At 41.6% G+C, this 26,042-nt stretch overlaps 1 protein-coding gene across 2 annotated transcripts in view; it reads left to right on the top strand.

Moving 5' to 3' along the window:
* The first annotated feature begins 504 nt into the window (after window positions 1–504).
* ALDH18A1 (aldehyde dehydrogenase 18 family member A1) overlaps window positions 505–26,042 on the top strand; it is a 27,043-nt gene continuing 1,505 nt past the window's right edge. The window contains exons 1-17 of one of the 2 annotated variants that reach the window (XM_018561844.1): window positions 505–607; window positions 4,317–4,417; window positions 7,687–7,904; window positions 9,186–9,335; window positions 9,429–9,533; window positions 11,847–12,005; window positions 13,576–13,666; window positions 14,604–14,728; window positions 14,850–14,994; window positions 15,872–15,945; window positions 16,975–17,074; window positions 18,832–19,052; window positions 20,185–20,322; window positions 21,148–21,343; window positions 21,962–22,083; window positions 23,495–23,681; window positions 24,929–25,024. In XM_018561844.1, coding sequence (XP_018417346.1) covers window positions 528–607; window positions 4,317–4,417; window positions 7,687–7,904; window positions 9,186–9,335; window positions 9,429–9,533; window positions 11,847–12,005; window positions 13,576–13,666; window positions 14,604–14,728; window positions 14,850–14,994; window positions 15,872–15,945; window positions 16,975–17,074; window positions 18,832–19,052; window positions 20,185–20,322; window positions 21,148–21,343; window positions 21,962–22,083; window positions 23,495–23,681; window positions 24,929–25,024 — 2,308 coding nt within the window. In that variant the 5' untranslated portion in view covers window positions 505–527. Of the gene's footprint in view, window positions 608–4,316; window positions 4,418–7,686; window positions 7,905–9,185; window positions 9,336–9,428; window positions 9,534–11,846; window positions 12,006–13,575; window positions 13,667–14,603; window positions 14,729–14,849; window positions 14,995–15,871; window positions 15,946–16,974; window positions 17,075–18,831; window positions 19,053–20,184; window positions 20,323–21,147; window positions 21,344–21,961; window positions 22,084–23,494; window positions 23,682–24,928; window positions 25,025–26,042 lie in introns of those variants that run through there. The other variant, XM_018561917.1, reaches the window with a different exon arrangement.

Consider the following 26,042-nt stretch of genomic DNA (forward strand, 5'->3'; position numbering starts at 1 on the left):
GGGGGGGTTGGGGGTGTACACCATGTTACGCATGCGCAATACAGTTTACACACAAAATAAAAAAAATTGCTAGAAGTAGAAAATGTTTTTTTGGGCAGAAGTTTTCATGTCTCATTTACAAAAAAAATAGCATTTTTTAAATGTATTTGCAAGGAGGTCTGTGCCTCCATAAGGACCTTGGGCTAGAAGAACAATCTGCAGCATTCAGAGCATTGCACCCATAATCCAGCAACCGCAGAATCAAATATAAAAACGTAATGTTTTTTTTTCTATCAGTGTGTTTGCATTTATTATTGTTTTTGCAAAATGTGTAATAAGCCTTTAAAAGAACGATATTGTAGCAATGTCCATGTATATTCTATATTTTGTACAAATATGTATAAAGAAGCATCAGTATTGCGCTGAGCTCATCATCATCACTCTGTACAGCTCATCAAGACCGAGAGCGCGCTTTCCCTTCCAGGTTACCCGCACCCGCGCATGCTCTTCAGTACAGTGTGTGGACGCGTGGCTCGGCTCTTCCGCACATGCGCACTGGCCGGCCAGTATTTGGTGCTTGTGTCATCTGCTTGACTCAGGAGCGTCCCGGGGTGTCCGGACTGTACAGGTGGGAGATGCATTGTGCTTCTACTATACTCGGTGTTCTTCAATCATCAGCGAATGTCCATCACTGTGCAATCAGCAGATTAGATAACATAGGCACTAAAGTGTTTCTAAGGCAGTCTAATGGTACCCTTCGCTCTATACCTGGGTTTCTATGATTGTTATGGGGGGGATCATGTAGGTACCCTTACTTCATGGCTGTGTTAGGCTAATTGTTAGGGGGTGATTATGTAGGTACCCTTAGCTCCATGGCTGTGTTAATATAATGGTTTTGTGGGTACCCTTAGCTGTTTGGCTGTGTTGGGATATTGGTTATGTAGGTACCTTTTAGTCTCATGGCTGTGCTGGGTTAATGGTTATGGTGTGGTTATGTAGGTACCTTTCCCTCCATGGCTCTGTATAGATGATGGTTATGGGGTATTGTAGGTAACCTTAGCTCCATGGCTCTGTTTGGATGATGTTTATGGGGTGGGGGGTATTGTAGGTAACCTTAGCTCCATGGCTCTGTTGAGATAATGGTTAGGGGGTGATTTGGTACATTTTTAGCTCCCTGGCTGTGTTAGGATAATGGTTAGGAAGAGGGGGGTATCCACATATGTAGGATAGAAAGTTTCATGTGATGTGCCATCTGAGCAGAGGACACGGATGTGCATTGACCTGTGACCATGGACAGTGTGATCGCAGGTCACCAGGTGTAGGGTTTATGTACACAGCCGAATAGATAAGTCACTTTGTGCTTTGCTTTTATGCATCCATTTCATCCATTTAAAACCAGGATAAGTGCCCCTAAAACATCCATATGTACTAGTGTGAGCATATACCGTAGTACATAGCCTTGTGTTGTATTGCTTTGCTGTTAGAGTAATAATTGGGGTGGGCATACATAGCCATATGTTGTATTGCTTTGTTATTAGAGTCATGATTAGGATTGGACATTGAGGGTCATACATAGCCTTATGTTGCTTTAGTCTATTAGCCATGAGTAGCTTGGACATCGGTGGGCATACATAGCCTTATGTTGCATTAGTCATGAATATCTTGGACATCGGTTGGCATACATAGCCTTTTGCTATATTACTTTGTTATTAGTCATGATTTAGGTTGGACATTGAGGGTCATACATAGCCTTATGTTGCATTCGTCTATTAGTCATGAGTAGCTTGGACATCAGTGGGCATATATAGTCTTATGTTGTATTAGTCTATTGGTCATGAGTAGCTTGGACATCAGTGGGCATATATAGTCTTATGTTGTATTAGTCTATTAGTCATGATTAGCATGGACATCGGTGGGCATACATAGCCTTATATTGTATTAGTCTATTGGTCATGAGTAGCTTGGACATCAGTGGGCATATATAGTCTTATGTTGTATTAGTCTATTGGTCATGAGTAGCTTGGACATCGGTTGGCATACATAGCCTAATGTTGTTTTGCTTTGCTATTAGAGTAGACTTTGGTGGTCATATCTAGCACTGCCATTAGAAGGGAACGTTTGAAATTTGATGCTGTGTTCTCTGGCTGGAGAGGCTGTGCATTGATATGTGGCTGCTGTCAGCCCATTCACTGACAACGTGGCAGCACTGTGCTATTATTACTGTCATTGGGAATCGCTCCAGGTTTAAATACCTTTTACTATTTTGTAAGCTTTCTAACAATCTGACACGATTCAATACTTCTACATTCTCATCCAATGTTTGATGCAGAGATGCTTGGATAATGTAAATTAATTGTGATTTCATATAAAATTGCCATTTAATATGATGCAGAATATACTATGCAGTAATAATTATTCATATTGAAAGGTAGCATACTGTGCTGCAACTATTCCCAAGGTTTCATCAGCTTGTGTGTGTATATTCGTTGGTGCGGATGATTTCATTGGTTTGTGTGGAACACGTGGTCATGCGGCCAGCCCCATTAGTGACTCGGGGAGGAATTTTATATGAGTATTATATCTGATACATCTGCAGACTGAAAGGAGGAATTCTGTCCTATAGGCCAGAGGTGGGTAAGAAGGAGTTCATTTGTCACAGTACAAGAAATGGAAAAGTTAGAATTAGGATAGAATTTGTTGTTTTTCTTTTGTGTGAGAAAGGAACTTTTTGTTTGTAAACTTTGAAACATTCCTCTGTAGCTATACTCGGATGAATTTGCTTTTGTAATTTTAATGTAAACAGTTTTGCAGCTCGGCTTTCATTTCTTTTGTATATTTCTTTTGTATTCCCCAAGTGTTTTTAAAAATACCTTTTTATCCTGTCTTTATATTTGATATCCATTTTGTAGTTCTGACAACTGACAACATTGTAGAACTATATTGTTTTGGGTGTGCTGAAAGAGTTTTTTTGTTTCTTTTCTGCAAAGTAAAAGTATAATGTATGTGACTTAAAATGCCAGAATATAATGGGGGGAATTTATCAAGGCAATTGCAACAGTTTTAGCCTCTTGGATCATTTTTTTAAATTATGTTTATATTTATTATTTTTATATTATGTTATATTTAACCTCATTTGTTAACAACATTACACTAGCATCATAAATCTGGCACAAAGTGCATCAAATATATTCCGTGCAAGTTCAAACACTCGCAATTGCTATGATAAATTCCCCCCAATGTAACCAATGTATAATGCTAGCGCTCTGGGTTTGGATAGATAGAAGATTGGTTAGAACCTCTGCAAAAAATGGCTCCAAAAGAGACCATGATGGCAATAGTAGCCTTTTTTTAAAAGTTATGTTAAATTTTATTAATTTTTCAATCCGTCAGCATACTGTATATCACAACATGTAATGGGTAATATCATACTTAAAATGCAACATTAAACAAATTATATCTTTTAGATTGTAAGCTCCTTGAGGACAGGGACTGATGTGACTGTACAATATGTAAAGCTCTGCGTAAATCGATGGTGTTATATAAATACCTGAATAATAAAAAAGGGTTATTTTTCATTAGAATTGATGACTGCCATAAAGGGTTAGAACAGAACAGTTGGGGTAAAAAAACAGCGTTGGGTAACTATTCCAATGTAATTGGGTAATAGCAGTGTTGTGAGAAATGAGACAAGTACATTAAAGATGGTAACATGCTTCTGTGAGTAGGGCTGCAGCTAACGATTATTTTCATAATCGATTAGTTGGCCGATTATTAAGTTCGATTAATCGTATAAAAAAAAAAAAGGCTCCAGTGATGGACTACTAGTTTGTGGTGAGATTGTAGTCCATCACGGATCTGTGAGACAGTTTGGGTGGTCACTTGGGCCCTGTGGTGGGATATAGTGTTCGTGCAGTGAGCCATGTTGGTGTTTTGTAGATGGATGAGGGGTGGATAATGGCATTAAGGGGAAGGCTGGTGGGAAGGAGACACAGGATGGGAGCTTACTTGCCCAGCACGCCCCAGACACCCCCACCCTCCCATCTTGGGCATGGTATCCTTTCAATAAAAGCAGGACCAGCAGTCCTGCATTGTAAGGGGGGAGGGGGCGGCACCCACAACCCAGAGTGAAGGACGCCAGTTGCTGGAAGAGCTTCGAGGTAATAACTTCTTAAGTGGGGAGTGCTTAGATTTCCTGTGTTTGCTCCCATTATATTGCATTTCATTTGCAGTTGGTGGTCCATCTCCATCCTTGGAGGGTGTGTTTGAGAATGATCAGAGTCCACAGTGTTGCAACTTCTATAATCAGTCTGTGATAACTATTCATCTTCTGTTTACAGCAGGATGTTGTGCCGGGCAACTCTGAGCGCTAGCAGGTGTACCAGTGCCCGATGTCTCCTCTCCCGGGTCCAGATCATCGCCGCGTCTTCTCATCCAAAATGTACGTATTTTAATCCAGAGTACTTTCTGATTGCTTTATGTCCAGCTATCCATTGTTCTAGATTTGTTTGCGGACAGTGGAGGTGGGTTAGGAGAGCTGCTGCTGTGGTACACTAGGCCGGTTGTCCCTTACCAATTGTTATTCATTTTCCACTGGCCACATGAGCGTGGTTTGTGAAAACTAAAGAAAAGACGACTATAACTAAATCAAAGTGTTGCCCTTAGCAACAAGGTTCCTTCTCTTATTGGTCAGTTGCTATGGACCACAGCTTCTTTTTAAAAAATCTGTTTTCCTAATTCAACCCGCGGCCTCGGAGGCAGCAGGTGACATTGAATGAAGTTAGTTGATGTGCAAGGTTAGCCAGGTTAGTCACATGTGCTTCAGTCTTTCATTTAAGATGTTTATAAGGAATGCATTGTTCCACAGAGAATATAAATGATGGCCTTTCACTCCAGTAATTGCTTTAAAGTGCTAAATATTTTTCCTTTGCATGTAAGCGCATGATTGTCTGTTGTATTACACCAAGGATAGGCAACCTTGGCACGACAGCTGTTGTGGAACTACAAGTTTCATGAGCCATTGCAATACTCTGATAGCCACAGGTATGACTACCAGAGGCAGATGCATGATTGGAGTTGTAGTTTCAGGACTGGTGTGCTGAGGTTGCCCACCCCTGTGTCAAACTATTTTAGCCTGCCTCTTGAGTGAAACCTTTTTTTTCTTGTCTTAAAAAGGCAATAATTAATTGATTGGTGCGGTTTTGCCATTTGCTTGCTGGATTGGGTGCTTAGAGACACCGGAAGTCCTCGGGTGCCTCTGTGGCATGCTGGGGTTCTGGTGTGTGCTTGCACCGTGCTCCAGGCATACCTACCCTCAACTTATTCATTGTATAATATTTGGCTACGTTCTCGAGACACAAGAAGGTAGAGGGCTCTTTCAGAAGTGAAGGTTAAAGGAGAACTATGGGGTTAGTGCTTTTCCCCATAGTTCTCCTAAGGGTAACGGGAGGACACAAACTAGCGTCCTCCCATCACCCTAAGCTCAGTATACCGCGAGCTACAGCTCATGGTATACTGAGACGCCGCAGCTGAATCGGATCCCGACAATTATGTCTGGATCCGCCCAGCTGTGTGAGTGACAGCAGGCTCTGCCTATCTAGAGGCAGAGCCAGCTGTACCCGCCTCCTCCCCCGTCCGTTCCGCCAGTCAGCACTGGAGGATTGGAGCGGTTGGGGGGAAATCCAGTCCCTCCCCTGTCACGGCTCTCTGCCGTGACAGGATCGAGAGGTGAGCGGACGCCGGTATGTGTTTGCTCACTTCCCAATCTATTGAGCCGACCTGTGACAGTCTCATTGTCACAGGTCGGCTAGAACTATGAGGATGAGTGAAAAGCACTCGCTTCATAGTTCTCCTTTTTAATCCCTTTATTAGTTGTCACCGAAACAGGTGTCTGTATAGGAAGATTTCCTCACTTCCTGTTCTGGTGACAACTGTAAGAGTTCTCATCACTTTGTGTCCTGATAACTAGAGATGCACTGATACCGGTTTTTCGGGATCGAGTACAAGTACTGAAGTACTGATATTTATCTACTACTGGTACTTCTGCTAGCATGGAGCCAGCTTCCCAGCCAATCAGGGAGGAGGATCATTACCCGCTGATTGGCCGGGAAGCTCACTGCATGCTGTTTGGCCAGCTCGATTGTGATTGGCAGAGAAGTACTTGCCCAAATACTCTGTAGCGGGACCGATACCAGTATCCGTGCATCCCTACTGATAACAATGGTCAGTAGAGAGGTCGGATCTCACCTGTGGGTGCACAAAGCAATGTGGCAATGTTGCTAACACTTTCTTTTTAAACTTTCCAAAACTAATGCTGGCCATACACAGATTTCTCCCATTCTCAAATCATTTCATTCCCCCATTCACGCTAAAGAGTATCCCCTGCCAGATATTGTATTCTGACAGCCAGTGCCCACGTCTATCAGAATACCTGAACAGTGACTGCATCTATCAAGCTCTAGTCAGTGTTTGCCCAACATTTTGCCATGCGTCTCCTTTAACAAAAGTAGATTGAAAAATCTACTTTTTTGGACCCGGGTGGTGTTGGCAGGGCAACCCATGGATTACATTTCGGCCCATTCAGCAACAATGGTCGAAATTCGATTCATGAATGGCCTACTTAAAAATAAAATATAATTTCAGAGTATGAACATGTTTCAGAGTATAACCTGTTTATTCAATAAGGCATTAAAAGGGAGGCAGGAGAGACTGCAGGAACGTATGTGTAAATGTCTTGTGGAAAGAAGGGATAAGACTGAATCCTGTAAACAAATGAAGGGTGTGAATAAGGTTCAGGAGGGCAGGATTTTTAATATGAAGCTAAAGATCAAGAACACGTGGACATGACCTCAAACTAGAAGGAGGAAAGTTCAACGCTAAACATAGAAAGAATCATTGTAATTAGAGTAGTTGGCTTTTGGAACAGACTTCCATCAGAGGTAGTGAGTCAGTCAACAGTAAGTAAATTCAAACATGCTTGGGACAAACCTAGATCTATACTCAGAAAATATGTGAAAAGAAAAATCTTGATGGACCACTTGGTCTTTTTCTACTGTCACTCCTTCTGTTCTAAAAGGGTAGAATGCTGTAACCAACAGTAGCCAATCAGAAATGATCTTTGAACTTACTCCACTAATCTGAAATCTGGATGTTTTTCTTTGCACTGCTAGATAACGTAAGCTTTAAAATGTGTGTGTATACTAGGGATGCGCCCATACTAGTATTAGTGCCGATGCCGAGTACTTGGCCAACTACTCGTACTTGCCCAAATGCTCCAATGCCTAGCTCGATATCGGGAAGCCGGATGTCGCATCATTACACGCTGGCCGGCTTCCTGATCGACCAGAAAGCCGGCTCCATGCTTTCTTGTCGCCTAGTGACGAGAAGCATGGGGCCGGCTTCCCTGCTAAATGGGAAACTGGGTGGCGAGTCTTTACACGCCGCCCAGCCTCCCGGCTAATCAGGAAGCCAGGTGGCGAGGCATTACACGCCGCCTGGCTTCCTGAATGGGACTTCCGGTAATCGTACTTGATACCGAAATACCGCTGTCGGTGCATCCCTTATGCATACACACAGTATTTGCCACGTATGAAAAATATTTAATCTATCAACCAATTATGTATTTTGTTGTAACAACTCGAAGTTGCTAAACTTGGGTTTAATGGACCTTTCCAGCAGTCCTAATTTTTTCTTTGTCTTTTTTTTAATTCATTGTTCCAGCGCCAGCCTATCCCCGGCAGAATTCCCGACACTGGAGCAATGTTCCCTATATGACTATGCCCCTTATCCGTTCGCATGGAAAACCATTTGCGCACCGCAGTGAGCTGAAACATGCCAAGCGCATTGTGGTGAAGCTGGGGAGTGCGGTGGTGACTCGAGGGGATGAATGTGGATTGGCTCTTGGAAGGCTGGCATCCATTGTAGAGCAGGTGAGCAGGAGGAATATTCTCACAAGGAGAATGAATGTCTAGATTACATGTTGAGGCAACTCTGTTCAAAAATGTTGATTGTTCACTAATGCACAAACCTTTTTTTTTTAACTCTTTATCAGAGTTGTTCAATTTCCTTCACCGTTTCTATGTGCAACAGTGCAAGCAACCTATGAGAATAAAATTTCGGGGAGTTATTGCTAGAGTTTCCAAGATGTAAATGTCAAGGCTTCCCACCCTAATGTTGGATTCACTACCAAGAGAGTCACCAAGCTGTAACAGGCATGCAGGATAGGATGTTCGGACTTTTGCTGACTTCCCTGGCTGCATTCTTTTTCCATGTCAGAAAAAGGATGACATCCCTGGAATCTGCATCTTTACAATCAAGTCTGCCATGCCATCTTTGATATATCTGTCTTTGCAGGTTCTAATTCGGTTATTAGTGAACTTTAAACTTGTTGTTTTTTTGCCAACTTGCTGAAATAACAAGAACACTTAATATGACAATAAAAATCAACAAAAAGGAAAGCAGTAAAACTATGGCTGGTGGCCTTTGCCCCATATACATGGTATCAAGATCACACATATTAGTTCCTTAAACCGTTTTTAAACTGAGTGGTGATGCCTTTAACACCGATGACTGGATTTGGGTGAAATGGTTCGAGAATTGCTGATCAGATTCAGGTTGCGTCTTTAGTGTTTCCGCTTAATCAAGCGGGCGGTTACTTGTACATATATCACTATTCTAATGTATCCTCTTCCATAAAATACATCAGCAGTTGACGGGTTTTCAGCTGTGCATGCAAACTACGTCTGCATTTTGTTTTTATGGATCACTGATCTCTATCATCTAACCTTTGGTGTGGCTCTAAGTACTGGTGATGATCTTTTGAAACACCACGCATACCTCCTTAGGATCAGATTTTCAGGTATTTTCAAAATATCATAAAATACATTTGATATAGTGTAATACATACTGGACTCGGTTCATGGCATGCTTGGGGATGCATTTTGATAGCTACAGGCATTAAAGGAGAACTATGAGGTGAGTGCTTTTCACTCTAAGGACCCATTCATACCTTTCCAGTGTGGTGCATCACAATAAACCCATGACACCCCAGTGCACTATGGCAACGGAGCTGTATTTCGGGTATAGCAGTCAAATCGTGGGGTTTTGTTTTTTTGTGTGTGGGAGGTCAAATAAAGAAGGGTTTGACCTTAGACCATATATTAAAAAAACAAAATATATATGTATATTATAAAATTATCATCTAATTCCAGGTGTCTGTGCTGCAAAACCAAGGCAGAGAGATGATGATTGTCACCAGTGGGGCTGTGGCATTTGGTAAACAGCGTCTCCGCCATGAGATACTCTTGTCACAGAGTGTGAGGCAAGCATTGCATTCTGGACAGAATCAGCTGAAGGACATGGTAAGTTTTGTATTATGTGTTGGAGCTGTACTGAGAAAAACATAACCTTGATGAATGTTGTTACATACTGTACATCTCTTATGTCGTCCTCAGCAAGTTCCAGTACTGGAGGCTCGAGCTTGTGCAGCGGCTGGACAGAGCGGGCTGATGGCTCTCTATGAGGCTATGTTTACACAATACAGCATTTGTGCAGCTCAGGTAATGCATGGGGAATAAAAAGAAATGGACACCCCATATTTTGTGGCATTTCTGTAGCTGTCCCACAGAGCAGGGGTCCCCAGCTAGTGGCTTGGTAGCCAATAGCCATAGGTGGCTTTCTGCAGATACTCGGCATTTGTCATGTTATAATCTTCCCAAAGCCAAGCTAGTTACCTACATGATCATATTCCTCAAAATATTTTATTTGTTAAATTAACCTTTTGACTTTTAGCAGGCTGCTGAACAGATAAGTTAGTGCCCAGGTTAGCTGTGATATAAAGTGCGTTGTGGGCTTGGCTTTTATGAATAATTATCTGCAGGGTTTGGTAGTATATTTGCTGAGGGCAGTGACCCCATATAGTCATGAATTTAAATAAATGCACAAAAAGTACTGATTTTACCATTGCTGTTTTTATAATGTGATTTATAAATACAGCAGTAGATATTACGTGCTACATATTTATCCTGTGTCTTTTTTTGGATCCTGGCATAGTAATTTTTTTAGTGCAGGGCTTTTGACGCTGAAAAAAGTTAGAACTTACCCTTACCCTAAAAATGAGTCTCTAACTCTGAACCTAAAAACCTCTCACTTAATCACCATAAACTCTTAAAGTAAAGCAATTCTGCCACTTTAAATATACTAAAAGCTGCTCACGGGTATGAAATGAAGGCACATGCTTGCAGCAGCTTTCTGTATACTGATCAGGCAAAGCTTTGATATTGCGGGTGGTGTTAGTGCTTGCTGTTATTTCCCACATCTATACATTCCTATTGGCCCATAAATCTGATGGACTGCCCCACTGGCCAGTAGGAATGTGTGAAAGAGGTTAGGGGGCAAGCTTCAACACTATGAGAAAGTGCTGAAACATTGTCCAGGCAGAATAACCCGATATTGGGGTGACACAGTTAGGCCGTCACCTCTGAATACCTGCACGTCTTACCAGTCAGCGGTTTTTGTTATTCTTAAAGTGACAGTCTAAACTCTTAAAGCTGATGTTTTAATCTTCTATTTTGTCTTCATTGGTTCGTCCTTTCCACCTTCATCAACACGTTAGTGAAGTTAACATTGTTAACTTTCTTTTGTTATTACAAGCCTTATTTTGGACCCAGTGACATCACTAGATCTTTTACTTCTCTATGGAATGCAGGAAGATCATGGTTGGTGGGAAGTACAAGCAGGGTGCTTTACATCACTTCCTAAAAACAGGAAGCTGCGGAAATGCCCACATGTTGATGCTGAGCCTCCATGATTAAAATTACAATCCATTGAATGAAAGGGCCAGGGATAGTCAGGCTGGGAGGAAAGTGCTGGACATCTTCCAGCCAGGAAATAAGGTGTGCTCTATCTGACTTGTTGCAGCTGTGAGAAGCTTGCAGTGTGCAGTGAAATCAGATTAAGCATTTTCATGAGTGAAGCCAGTACAACTAAGTAAGTAAGCTGGAAGGTAAGGCTGGAGCTTTAACCTTATTTCCCTTTAAACCTTGACCCCAACAGAACCATAATGCTAATGTGGCCTTCATCACTACAGCAGTTCTTACCTTATCTAATGCTGTTGCTGTCAGGGCCAAGTTGCCAGGTTCAGTGTGGATTCTAACCTTTCTCAGTGCATGTTTTCTTTTAGATTGGGAGCCAATGGGCTCTGTTATGATTTTGCTGTTTTGGTTCTATCTTGTATAGTTACCCCCTTTTTAGACAGGTGCAACACTGGCGCCTGCTGCATAGTCACAGTAGGCCCTAGATTGGGAGTGCCCAACTGTATGGTCCCATATGCTCCTTAAAGTCTGTTCACAGTATAACCGATATCATGTGAAGGTGAAATTATAAACTTTTAATGTTTATTGCAGTCTGCTGTATTGCAGGTATTATGCTCTGTATGCACTTTTGCTATCAGTAGACCTTACCATTGCTGGACAGCAGCCGAGTTCGAGCACCATAAACCTAGATCTTTCTTTTACTGCCTTCATCGAGGGCAGACAGATTAATCACATGGTATCTAAAATATGTGATATTTATTTTGCCATTCTGTATAACTCAGTTCACCTGAAAAGACCTCATTACCCAGTAGGAAGGCAGTGACCGGACTGTGTGCCAATGTTCACAGACTAAGCTCCAGGCTTGGTGCCAAAAATAGACTTGGTACAATACTAGTGGTGTATAGGTGACTGCTATGGAAAAAAGTTTCTTCAACCCATTAAAACCAGACTTTTACTTTATATTTACCAGTAAATGATAGGTGGAATGTAAATATGTTGTGCTACAGTGCAGGTAGTTGTGTTGGGTTTAAGCCTTTTTTTTCTTTTATTTCCTTCCAGATTCTGGTCACAAATCTGGATTTCCATGATGAGCAGAAGAGACGGAATTTAAATGGCACTTTGCACGAGCTGCTGCGGATGAACATTGTGCCAATCATTAACACCAACGACGCTGTAGTTCCTCCTCCTGAACCGAACAGTGATCTACAGGGGGTAAATGTGGGTGAAGTATACCTGTGGGCTCAGGCTGCCTGCAGAGCCACTTTAGCGCTAGTGCATGGCTATTTTCTGCATGGGTGCCGGAGAAGACAGGTGATGCATTACTGCAGGGAGCAGTGTCAAGGTTTGGTGACGTATGACTTCTATAGTGTCTCATTCTTTCCTGCAAATATATGAACACATAAAGCTATCTGTGAAAGAGCAGTAACTTTGTATAAGGGCCTGTTCACAATAATGTGTTGTGGTATGGTGCAATGCATGGTAACGTAAAAACACAGTACAGTCCCATTCATTTTGAATGGTACCCAATGGTCCTAAGCAGTGCTGCACAAAGTATTTCTGTTTTAGTGCACTGTAACGCACAGATGGGACCTATCCTTATGCTGTTGTACATTGTGCCCTCTCCCCTTTTTTTTTCTTAAATATCTTACCCCAGTGCCCAGTAAATACAAGTCTTGGAGCCTGTGACACCACCTCTTCTTCTGCAAATGCTCAGTGTTGTTTAGTTACCAATGGGAGGGTTCTGTCAGGTACCCTACATTACATCTCATGGACGTAGGTGTGCTTTACAGGACTGCATGTCCTGTAATCGTTTGAGATTGTAGACTTGGATGGCAGTGATTGGGAACGACCAGGGGATCCACAGACTGGATCCACCCTCTTCAGGCAGCAGTAAAATAAGGATAGTGACCGATTGTCATTACAGGAAGCTATAGCCAAAAAGCTCTGTCCAGGACAATTTAGGCAAGAGATTAATTATTTTGCTCAAGCTCGCACCTGTGTTGGACTACAATCTCAATACAAATTGGTAAACTAAACATGAGATTGTAGTCCATCACAGGAGTAAGCTTGGACCTGTGACTACTTTACAACACACACAGGGACCATGGGGAACAAAAGTAGCCCCCCTCCAGAAGGAAGGACAGTGTCAGCAACAATTCAGAGATGATTTGAGGATCTACAGCCAAGTGATACACAAATAAGATACTTTTTTGTTAATAGTTAAGGTACTTTAATTAATTTTTAAGATTTAACTTCTGAGATTTGTGTCACTTTAAGGCCATTCAGGAAAACCATTTTTTTTCTTTTGTTGTTGGATCTTTACTTTTTTTTTTATCTGTAAACTGATTTCTGTGTGTGATCAAGATTGTACTTGGACTTCCTGTTCCTTTCTGGCTGCTGAAAAGACCAAAATGACTAAAAATCATGCTGAGTCAGTTTCTTAACATATATTTGAAGCTGTCCTTGGCCAACCTTTCTTCCTATATATTGGCGTGTTTGACCTTTTAATTGAAACCACATGACTAATTATGCTTTCCAAGGCTCAGTGTGTTGACAAGGTCTTGTATATGTACATGAGGCCATATTGCCAGCTAGACCTGGACACTGCATCCAATGTGACATCACTGAGTCTTCGTGCACTGCATAGCATGCTGTTTGCTTGCTTGCTTGCTTTCTTCTCGGCTATATTTTTCTGTTCATATACTAATTATTAGAATCCAGATCTTCTTCTCTTTCATCTACAACCATGTTGTGCCTTTTCTTCTCCTGACCTTGCTTTACTCCACAGGTGATCAGTATAAAGGATAATGACAGCTTGGCAGCTCGACTGGCTGTTGAAATGAAGGCAGACCTAATCATGGTCCTTTCTGATGTGGAAGGTACTGATAAATGATTGTCATCTGCCAGCAATTAAGAGTAAACTTGTTTCTCTTTGTGTTGTTGGGTGTGCCTATGTGCCTATGTGCCTGTCCTCATTATATACTTTCCAGGTTTTCCTAGAGCTAGGTTATAAACTTTGAGACCAGGAGGAAAAATCAGGCAATGACATAAATGGGATGAAGGCATTTTTAATGAGACTCATTTTGAAATGTTTTTTATGTAAAAGATTTCTTGGTTTTAGATAGGAGTGAAGTAGAAGCTGATCTGCCATGGCTTAAAGTATATCTAAAGCCCTTTTTTCACATAAAATAGACCAGGGTTAGAACCATAGCCATGTGGATGGGTAGGGCATCATGACAAATTCCTCTCTCATGCCCTAGATGTTAGATGTGTACTGGTCTAAATGACAAATGGATACCCACCCCACAGACATCTAATATAAATGGGTCTCGTACTCTTGAGGGCCCTTGTGCAGTTTGCCAAAATGGTACATCACTTTCCTGCATGCATATTCCAGCTGTTGGTTCACATTGGGCAAACATTAATGTTTTGGCCTTTGAAGAAAGAAGGGGGGCAACCATGGCACCAGATTTGGAGGGAAAAATAATCCTGACCGTTAATTTTATCTACCAATAGTTCTTCACCAGGTGGCCTACAGACATATAGATGTTGCCTGGCAGGATCCTGTGTGTTGCTGGTAAAGCAATAATAATTTTTTAAGTCTAATATGTATGAAGCAAAGTGAATCATCTATATACCTGTTCTGGGTCAGTGATTCAGCAATGATTGGTGCCAGAGGGTCATCATAAGAGCCAAAGAACTGTGGCCGATGGAATTATTAGCAATTCGCAGTGGAAGCCCCATGGCATCTCATGGCAGATACCCTTTATCTCTTTTCTGATAGGCATTTCATAATTTCACCTTTTTTGTTTTTAGGTCTTTTTGACAGTCCCCCTGGGTCAGATGATGCCAAGCTCATTGACATATTTTACCCAGGAGATCAACAGTCTGTGACATTTGGGACTAAATCAAGAGTTGGTATGGGAGGCATGGAGGCAAAGGTATGACTTATTTTTTCACCCTTCATATCAACTTTATTGAAGCGATGGTATAAAACATTTAAAATACATGCTCATAGTTATGTTCATTTTTTCTTACAAGTGGCTTCTAAACTTTCTCTAGGTCAAAGCTGCTTTGTGGGCCCTTCAAGGTGGCACCTCAGTGGTGATAGCCAATGGCACTCATCCTAAAATATCTGGTCATGTGATCACAGACATCGTGGAAGGGAAGAAAGTTGGCACTTTCTTTTCTGAAGTAAAACCAGCTGGTGAGTTGAAATTCTAAATGATTATGTTGGGGGCTCAATAGATCCAGGCATGAGTCTTTTTAAATAATAAAGGTCCTTCTCAGCAATTATTGTACCGTAGATATTTACATTTGATATGCGTTATAGTGTTTCTGGATGAAATATGCCGGAGGGAGTAGTGTCTGGGTGGACCTTGTGTGTTTTCCGGAACAATAACATTTTACTAATGCTGATTTAGATGTGCGGCTGGTCCCTTTGTTTGCCAGTCCTGGTAATGTTGGTGATGCAGTGTGGGATAGTAGTTGATAGACATTATTTTTGTATCTTATACATGGACCTTATAAGTGGCTCCTTCCACCATAGGGGTTGGTGGTTCCTTCCACCGACCTCCTTCGTCACTACTGTGTCCTGTAGTAGGAGATGAAGGTAGGAATCATTGAGCACAGATGGTTATCAGGCATCTGACACTCCAGGAAGTGTCGGATGTAGAAGATTCTGCAGGCAGCAGTATTTCTTGAACACAGAGGAGAGCAGCAACACTGTCAGTAGGATAGACAAGTATAATGACAAGGTCTCTTTTAAGCAGAGCTCCAGGTAAAAATAGCCCATTAAATGATAAAATAATAAAACCAGCTTTTGCTGCAATATTCAGCTTCAGTCCTTTAGATTTCCCCACACAGAGACCTGTTGAAGTAGAAATATTGCAAATTCTGTTGGTTATTTAAATGCATTTACACTGGGGCTGTCATCCTTGGCTTTGTTTTACAACCTCGGGAGACACTGACTTGGGCAGCATACTAGGTTTCCTGACATTTGATGTGCACATGCTATTTCTGGATCAATGACTAAGTAGATGGGGATCATCTTTATAATGACTGTATCCTGTTATGTTTTATAGGGCCTACTGTGGAGCAGCAGGCTGAGATGGCTCGGACTGGTGGCAGGAGCTTGGCTACCCTGCAGCCAGAACAAGTATGTAGGATGCTTTCATGTAAAAAGCTTGTGAATATGCTTGTGACGTGTCCTTTTAATCATTTCTAAATGTAGAATTATCATTTAAGGAGCTGAAAGTTTTAATACCCCTTAGTTGTCGCTGAAGTCGACCTCTTGGTTAAAAAAAAATAGCTGCATATTATGAAATCTGTTCATGCACAAAAAAAACAAAAACATTTTAGATGTTGTGTTGCAGTCGGCAAGATGTCTGAATCCAGGTTTTTCTCAGCACCTTGATCATGATCTGTCCTTGGAAAGAATTGGGATTGAAATTTGAGGATTGTGTTTTTTTTCATTAACTTCGTTAACATACAATGCAGAAGCCAGGGTTGTAACCTTACAGCCCCTCCTAACATTACAAAGGAGAAGCCAAATAGAAATTTGAACAGTTAAGAAACCAAGCAACCCTTACCCAAGTAAAGGCAATTTAAACTGCAAGAGGCATTTTTTTAAATATACTATTAGTATATTTATTGTTGTTGTTATTAGCAGCTTGCTGTGTTAATGCGAACGTGTAACAAATATAAAATAGGTGTTAACCCAATTTGTCTGCAAAAGTGGAAATACACTTTTTAAATAAGTTGGCCTGGTCCCTGAGGTGGATGATCTCCTTTAAGACAGACTGGAAGATTTATCCTTTATTCCGGTAACAACCATGATATTTTGGATTTGCTATCACTTTCTGTCCCAGTGAAAATGATTTAGCAAGGCAAATAGAGGGGTAAATCTCTCCAATGAGGCCACCGGCAGAAATGGAAACCTGACAACTTTTGAAACGTCCCTGCTCTCCAAAACTAAAACAAGTGTTTTGGCAAGGGCAGGGAAGCGTCTGTATCCTTGGTTTTTAATGGTACAGCATGCAATGTTGAAATGAGACCGAAATGTCACGGTAAAATGTTCTCATGTGAGGTAATTGTATGTTCTTTTACAATTCAACACATGATCAGCTCTGTTCCTTTTGAGTGGTATCCTACAGCTCAGAATAATACAATTGTACTTCCATGACAGAGAGCAGAAGTCATTTATCGCCTGGCTGATTTACTGACCGATCATAGAGATGAGATTCTTGCTGCTAATAAGAAGGACATGGAAGAGGCCGAGGACAAAGGTAAAGTACTTGTATAGTTCTGATTTACCCTCCAGTGCATAGGAAATGATCTCTCAGTTGGTCAGTTGGCATTTGTATCTAAAGCCAGAAATTTTGTTTCAAGTTTAGTACATATGCTCATAGAAACTTTAACCACTTGCTGCCCACAGCAATTTCTTACATTTGCACACACATGATAAAAATCTGAATTTTTGGCTAGAAAACAGCTTCAGACCCCCCTGTACAGACGCCAGATCGCTTATATTTCAACAGCAATCGCCGGCTGTTTAAAACGGTACCAAGAACACAGCTGCAGCAGCAGCAGCCGTGTTCTTGGTATAACCACTTCCAGCGGTTGACGTACATTTACGTGACCCTGCTGGAAGTGGTTAATGTGGTATTAAAGTCAAAAGGGTGTTTTACACTATTTCAAATGCTGATCACTTACAAAGGAGGCTGCTCCTTGATGATCAAAAGTTTTAGTTTCCTAAAAAATCATCTGGTCCCCTGAGCACTGGCCCTGATATCCTGTTTTAGGGTCCTATGGAGGTACCTTTTGTGTGTGCTAGTAAGCTCTGTGTGCATCTCCACAGACGCAAGGGCACAGCAGGTCAAGCCATACCCCTGCTTCCTTTAACATTCTCTAAGCTCGAAGATGGGGAAGCTGAGCTGAGAGAGTTGGAGCTGTTTGAAAATGGAATGACTGCAAGTGCATGGCCAAAAATGTAAAATACTTTGCTCAACAATGTATATTTGTTTGGTCTGGAGTCAATATTGAAAAAACTTTGAGAGTTGAATACTACTTTGTATGTCAGAAATGACACCAGTGGATAGTGTTCAAAAATAAAGCGTCTTTTATTCACTCATATTTGTCACATCAGAAATTGCAACTTTCGGGGCTGCACAGGGTCCCCTTCATCAGGCTTCACATGACAATTTGAACTGTATCCACTGGTGTGCTGGTGACATTTCTGATATACATTGTGAAGTGCGGCGCCATCCGAAGTCACTTCAGCACCCATCTTTCAGCACAAGGGACAGTCAGTAAGGAGTGCGGCAGTTACCCACAGTTATATTTAATACTACTTTGTCCCATTAGGGTGGACATTGGGCAGACAAATGTCATGTATTGTCTTCACCTGATCATTAGTCTGTAGAGATGTACACGGTCCAGTTATCAACAAAGAATGTTTTTTTTAGCCTTAAAGGGTTATTAGACACTCACGTGTTTTTGCATATATCTAGCAAGCAGTAGATATATGCAAAAATACAATTTAAAAAACCTTTTGAAACTGGTTTAAACTTACCTGTGTCTTTGCCACGTACTCCCGTCCAAACATCTAAAGAGTCTTGGGCGGCCGCAAAGGATCTTGGGGCGGGCGCATGCGCAGTTCAGATATTCGGCCGGGAGACGAGGAGAGATACAAGGTAAGTCTATGGAGCAGCGTGCACCCGCACAGACTCCGTGGGACATCAGAAGAGGACAGAGGAGTCAGCGCTGGATCGGAGACACGCTCCAGCGTTGGAAGGACAGCTGAAAAGGACAGTAAAGAAGAATATCGAATGAAGAGGCATCATTTAAGGTAAGTCCTGACACTAACATTGGGGGGAGGGGAAAAAAATAGCTTTTAATGTCACTTTTAAAGCTTTAACTCCGCTAATGTTTTTTAAATTATGGATAGAGCAAGGAATATTTTTTTTTTTTTTTTTTTTTTTGAGTTTTTAAATTTCCTTTTGAGGTCTACAACCTAAGAATGTTTTCACTTTTATATTTTCAGGAAGACTGGCCCCTCCACTCTTGAAACGATTGAGCTTGTCAACAGCCAAGTTGAACAGTCTTGCCATTGGACTCAGGCAGATAGCGGTTTCCTCCCAAGACAGCGTAGGTCGTGTCATCCGCAGAACACAAATTGCTAGGGATCTGGAGTTGGAGCAGGTGACAGTACCAATCGGAGTCCTGCTGGTTATTTTTGAGTCTCGGCCAGACTGTCTTCCACAGGTACTGTAGTCTAAAAAAACAATCCTAATGTGATTAAACAGCTTAATGTAGTACTTCAGAAACTTTGCTTGGTATTGTTCCAATATTACCTTTTTTTTAGCACTGAGCGCTAGCTATGCTTTTATGTTTTTTACATGTACCACTCAAAACTTGTTGCTGCTTCCCTGTTTGTTTCACACATGCATCACCTTAAAGGAGAACTATGGGGTTAAGGCTCTTCCCCATAGTTCTCCTTAGGGTAACGGGAGGACAAAAACTAGCGTCCTCCCGTCACCCTAGGCTCACTATACCACGAGCTGTAGCTACTAAGAGCTGTAGCTACTGTAGCTACTAAGACGCCGCAGCTGAAGCGGATCCCGACAAATGTCTGGATACGCCCAGCTGCGTGACTGACAGCTAGCTCTGCCTATCTAGAGGCTGGCTAGAACTATGAGGTGAGGGAAAAGCACTCACCTCATAGTTCTCCTTTTAATTCTTAAAACTGGAGCCCATACATACAGTCACTTGTGTACCACCGAGAGGAAAGTTTACATGCTATTATGCATTGCACACTTAGGGGAACCCTGGGATAATCTGACTTATTGAAAGGTTTAGCATTGTTCATTAATATGCCTTGGTAGTTGTATTTAGGGGGGTCCTAATTTATTGCTGATCAAAAATCATCAGACCGCACAGGTTAACAATGTATTTATTGTTTCAGCCATGTATGTCTTCCCCTTTTTTTTTTTTCTTTTTAAATTATCACCTGATCTGCTTATCATTTAGAGAAAGATCTTTGCAGGATACATGTACTACTGATCTATTTGGTGGCAGACGTATCTGTCTTTTCAGAGTTTCAGATGCAGGTGACCTTGGCGTCATAGAAGCAGACAATTTTGCATGTTGTAAATCGCAATGGTTCCTCTAGTTGTAGTCATTAAGGTTAACTCTCTCCCTTGTATTGACACCTTCACAGGTACAGGAGGGAGCATGTTAAAATGCAGACAGGAAATTGACTTTTGTGGGATCTTTTCAGTTCTTCCATTAATCTCGAGGCAGTTTACCGCTCACATTTTAGAAAGATTAAAGTGTCATGTTTGTCTCTGATGCACTCTGTCAGTGGTTGACCAATTAATTTTGCCCTCCATGTCAGGTTTCAGCACTTGCTATTGCCAGTGGTAATGGTCTTCTGCTAAAAGGAGGAAAGGAAGCCTCCAACAGCAACCAAACTCTGTACCGTCTCACCCAGGAGGCTCTCTCACTCCATGGAGTCAAGGATGCAATCCAGCTGGTATGTACTGATTTCCTGTGTAAGTATATCTGTAAAAAAAATAGGTTAAGGCAACTGGACTTGCTGTATTTTTCTTGAAGATGTAAGGAGACCTAAGTCCCCGCTAAATATCCGGGAATGATATGAAATGCTAGAAAGAGAAGACTGGAGAGTAGATAAAATAACATTGCGAGCTCTTGGCATTCTAAAAGTGATGACATAAGATGCTCCTGTAGGTAATGGCAACCAACCCACAGATTGTACTGTGTACAGATGAAAAGGTTGCATGTACATGTGAAACTCGAATAATTAGAATATCGTGCAAAGTTCATTTATTTCACTAATGCAACTTAAAAGGTGAAACTAATATATGAGATAGACTCATTACATGCAAAGCAAGATAATTCAAGCCGTGATTTGTCATAATTGTGATGATTATGGCTTACAGCTCATGAAAACCCCAAGAACCCCAAATCCACAACCTCAAAAAAGTAGATTATTACATGCAATCAATAAAACAAGGATTGTACATAGAACAATATCGGACCTCTGAAAAGTACAAGCATGCATATGTACTCAGTACTTGGTTTGAGCCCCTTCTGTAGCACTTACTGCAATTACTTTTGCACGATATTCTAATTATTCGAGTTTCACCTGTAAAGTTTTGTGTTAGAGGTGTCATTCTCAACCTGATTACTGGACAGAGTGGGTCATTTGAGACCTAATTTGCAAATCTAAACTGCCAAGTCTGATGGGTATCTTCTGGTAAAATGGGAAAGTAAGTGCTGAGCTAAAGATGTTTTATATCTGCCCCAGTATAAACTAGATATGTCTTTATAATTCTAGGTGAACACCAGAGAAGAGGTTGAAGACTTGTGCCGGTTGGACAAGCTGATTGACCTGATCATTCCCCGGGGCTCCTCTCAGCTGGTCAGAGACATCCAGAAAGCAGCTAAAGGAATCCCTGTCATGGGACACAGTGAGGGGATATGCCATGTCTATGTAGACAACGAGGCTAGTGTGGAGAAAGTTACAAGAATTGGTAAGCAAGGATTGCAACTGCTCTCTTGGTTAAAGTTAAAAGTTGAGTTCTCTTGACTGACGTTTCTAAGACCCAACACTTCCAGCACACTGCACTAGTGTTGTGCACAGTACTAGGATCAGTGTATTCTCTGTTTTTATTCTTACACCTTTTCCCTTTTATAGACTCTTGACATTGTTGGCATATTTTGGCATTCTGGTTTATTCTGTTGTTTCTTTAAAGTCTTCGTGCCAATTTTTAGATGTCATCTTCAGCAGCATCCAGCCACCTCATCCTTTGTCATTCCATGCTTCTTTTCCTAATGTTTCCTGCTAAAAAAAAATCTTTGTTGGCTTACTGGATCACATCTTTATATGGTCCAGCCATTGCAGTGAAGTTTCTTAACATCTCTATGCAGTTCGGGTTAATTGTACATTCCATGTATTTTCTACAAACGTTTCCTTTGCAGGTTGTCAGAGAATTCTCTTCGGGGCTGCATGTCTCTGCACTTGATAACATTGTTGGTCTTACTGCTGTTCTATAAATGTTATGTTTGGTGTAAGATTAACATCTCATTGATTTTTAACTGTTGTGATGAGTAGTAATTATGCCATTGCTTCTGTTCTTATTTTGCCCTAGTTAGAGACTCGAAGTGTGAATACCCAGCTGCTTGCAACGCCATGGAGACCCTGTTAATTCACAGAGATATCTTGAGGACTCCACTGTTTGACCAGATCATTGATATGCTGAGAGTGGAGCAGGTAATATGTGCTGATTGTAAAGATGCAACTCTTGGAGGGTTCTTGGTCACCTGATCCAAATAATAGAGACCTGTGGTTGCACACTTGTATTTACCAGGTAGAGTTAAGGGAATTATATTGTGTGTTCTTTTTGTTGTTTGTCCTGTATTTAAAATACAGTTTTACTAATAATAAGCATAAATTACATATTTCAAAAAAGAATGTTATGTTAACTAGTTGCTGGTGACCAATTGCAGCTGTGCTGCAAATTAAGTAATGGCAAATTGCATAGGGGGGTCACTTGAATACAGAACTCTGCAGTACTAGACTAGGTTCACACCTAGGCGACACCGGATTGCCGCACGGTCAGGAGTCGCCAAGGTGTGAACCGATCGCGCTGTAGGTGCCATTATTTTCTAAAACAGCCGCGCGTTGTGTTTGGCAAAAAGAAGGTACTTGTACCTTTTTTTTTTTTTTGGGCGATTGCCGCGTGGCAATCGCTGCCTGCATAGCACAGGACCGCGCTATCCCGGGACGCGTGCGGTCTCGTGCAGGTGTGAACCTAGCCTAATGTGGAACTGCCACTCTCAGACACCGGTGTGCAAAAAAATTTGAAAATCTGGGAAAGATCAACAAAGATTTAATAATGCTAAATCAAAGTTAAGCTTTAGAGTCCTCTGGGTAAGATGTGCTGTTTGTGAAGCGCATCACTTAACAAAATGATTGTCTAGAAGTAAGGAGCCAGACCGCTTCGGTACAGATGGGTCTGAAAATTAAAACAATTAGCACCCACACAACAAAAAGAGATCCAAGGGTATGGAGGAGGCGATGTGAATTGACTCCATAATTGATGGATGTTCGGAAGACCAAACAGACTGGCAAGCCTGTTAAGAGAAGGTCCCAATGAACTTCCAAGCCCCAGAGTAACACCCGTGGGGACTGAATTTTTTATTTTTTTTTATTTTTGCCTTGGTGCTAAACCTTCTGTTAGAGGGACTTCCCCCTAGGAATTTGGCAAGACAAAGAGGCACACAAATAATCTTGACACAGAACTTTTTTTGTGGATTTTTATTTATGTATTTTTTGTATTTTGCTTTAATTCTGTTGTAAAGCACTTTCATCAAAAACAGGATGACAAATTAAAAAGGCCAAACGCTATGTTAATCATTCTATTCTCCACTGCTATAATTGGATTTTGTCTTGTCCATCTTTTCCTCTAGTGTTTGTAAATGTGTTTATTAGCCACGTGGGCACTGATTTCTAAAAGCTAAAACTGGTGGTGGTATGCAAAATATCCAGTCAGGTTTTGGGAAAAATGATGAAAGACGTGTCTGTTAACAAACTTCTAGGTTAATAAAAGGATGGAGGAATGACGCAAAATATTTCCATTGCTTTTCTAAAGAGAACTTCAAAACTGGTTTTCCTTTCACAGGTAAAGATCCATGCTGGCCCTAAGTTTGCCTCCTATTTAACCTTTAGCCCTTCGGAGGTGAAGTCCCTGAGGACAGAATATGGAGATCTGGAATGCTGTATTGAAGTGGTTGATGGTATTGAAGATGCAATTGAGCACATTCACAAATATGGCAGCTCCCACACAGATGTCATTGTTACAGAGAATGGTGAGTAGCCTGTACTATGAGATCTGTATCCACATTAAAGGCCATCTAATACATCTATTGTTATTCCTATTGGAATGATAAACAGGCATTTGGACAGGGCAGAGCTTTTACATCATTTACCTAAGCTCTTGCAGATAGTGCAACATGCTTTCAATCTAAAGCTATTCAGCACTCGATTTCAAGTTCCAAAACCTAATTATTGACAGAGAAGCAGCATACAATTCCATTCCATATTTTTGATGTCTAGTCACCATTTAAGTCATTTTGAAAGGAGAACCTGTCATAAAACCCTGAATGGAATCCTGTAGTAGACCCGAATCTGGTAAGTCCCGACTGGTACACAGCAAAGAGAAACTCAGACTAGAGGGGTTGAACCAACCCTCCTGTACTGGATCCAGGCCCCATGAGTTTAGCAAGGGGGGCCGGGGCGGAGAGGACTCAATAATTGCCTTCAGCTGTAGGCTGAGTATTCCCCCTGCCCACGGCTCTCCGCAATTAAATAAAAATTTAAACTTTTTCTTGTATATCAATCCACTGGTACAGGCAGCCCTGCGCAGACCGGAATTGTCAGGATCCGCAGTCCCAGGATTACTCTACCTGAGTGGCCAAAAATAAATAAGTAATCTCCTCTCGCCCCGGGCCACCCTGCTAAACCGATGGGGCACAGGAAGAGAGGGGACTATTTAATCATTTTCGGCTACACTCAGGCAGAGTAATCCCAGGAGCCACGGTTCCCAAAAATTTTAAGTTCTGGCCTGCGCAAGGTGTCCTGGGTCAGCAGATTAATGTAAAAGAAGAGGGAGAAGAAGTTAGTGGCAGAATCTGACCTTGAGTCCTCGTTCACACGGGCCTCAGCCTCCACTGCCCTCTGAAAAGTGATCCAGAGTGGATAGCTGTTCAGACAATTATTTAGAATTTTATAGATGAAAAGAGCGCGGTGTAACTTATTTTGCATTTGCAGCTGTTCAGACAAGCCGTAGAGCAGCTGATCCTGAATGCATTTTTTGTTGTTTTTTTTTTAAATCCCAATGGGGATCTTCTTTTCTATTGCAATACTGTGCCGCAGCCATGGTCCCGTTTTATTGGAATGATTGCATGTACGGGGCCCCATGATTTGTATTGACAGCCCTGATAAGGAGCATTCATCACTTGCGTAACTCAATTTAGTTGACTCTCCTGTCTAGGAGGATTTGCTGTCATTCATTGTTTGTTCTCTCTCAAGCCATTGTGACTTTTTTGCTTTGCAGAGGCCACAGCAGAATTCTTTCTCCAGCATGTAGACAGCGCTTGTGTGTTCTGGAACTCCAGTACTAGATTTTCAGACGGTTATCGATTTGGACTAGGTAACATTTAATGCTACAAATGTTTGTCTCGTGAGATGTATAGTAAATATATATGTTCATATGTACATTGAGTGGCCAGATTATTATGACCACCCATCAGTACTTCGTTGGGCCACGAGATGACGTCGTTGGGCCGCCTCGTGACTCCACGAGATGTTGAAAGGTGATGCGAGGAATCTGACACTGCACTGTTGCCCTTCTGTTGTCTTGTACCAGTCTTGCCACTCTCCATTCTGCCCTAACATTGACTAGTCGCTGAAGGCCACAATTCACACGTTCAGACCCAGATTTTCGGCTGACAGTCTAGCTTTTAAACACTTTAACAACAGCTGCTCTTGAACATTTAACAAATTCTGCTGTTTTGCTGATACTCGCTCCATGGCTCCGAGCGCCAACAATCATCCCACGTTCAAAGGCTGTTAAATCGCGTTGTTTCCCCGTATCTTCAGAAACAAATCACTACTACTGTTGTGGTAAACAACCTGCTTCCCTATTTATAATGGTCTGGCCCTCTAGCAACTTCAGCGCGAAATTATAGCTAATTTGCCTACAAACGTCAGGTGGTCATAATAATCTGGCCACTCAGTGTATATGCCCATTTTGAGTATACATTTTAAAGTGCTGGTACACCTTTAGTGCAATTATACTTTGACAAGCTCTTGCTCCTAGTCGTTTCTTCACCTGTTCCCAATTCAGCAAGATCTTGGCTGTGTGGCCGATTGTCAAAATCTTTTTCCCTGAGCCTGTGCATGTGTTCCACATTTGTTTACTCCCTGGGGACAGCTTGTACCCTGCCGAAGCACAGAGTGTGGCACACATGCACAGACTCGGAGAAGAAGTTTATTTATTTTTAATTTCTTTATTTGAAGCGAGTATCGGGAACTAACATGAGGCAGTTTCATTAAGCATCAAGCCCAGTTTGCACTTTATATTAAGTAAATGCCTAAAGTATTACTAAAGGTGTGGCATTTTTTTTTACCTTGGTGCATTCTCTGTATTAAGGTAAAAAATGCCCAGT

This window comes from Nanorana parkeri, unplaced genomic scaffold, assembly GCF_000935625.1.
Source record: "Nanorana parkeri isolate BGI_ZX_2015 unplaced genomic scaffold, ASM93562v1 scaffold2, whole genome shotgun sequence".
NCBI lineage: Eukaryota > Metazoa > Chordata > Amphibia > Anura > Dicroglossidae > Nanorana > Nanorana parkeri.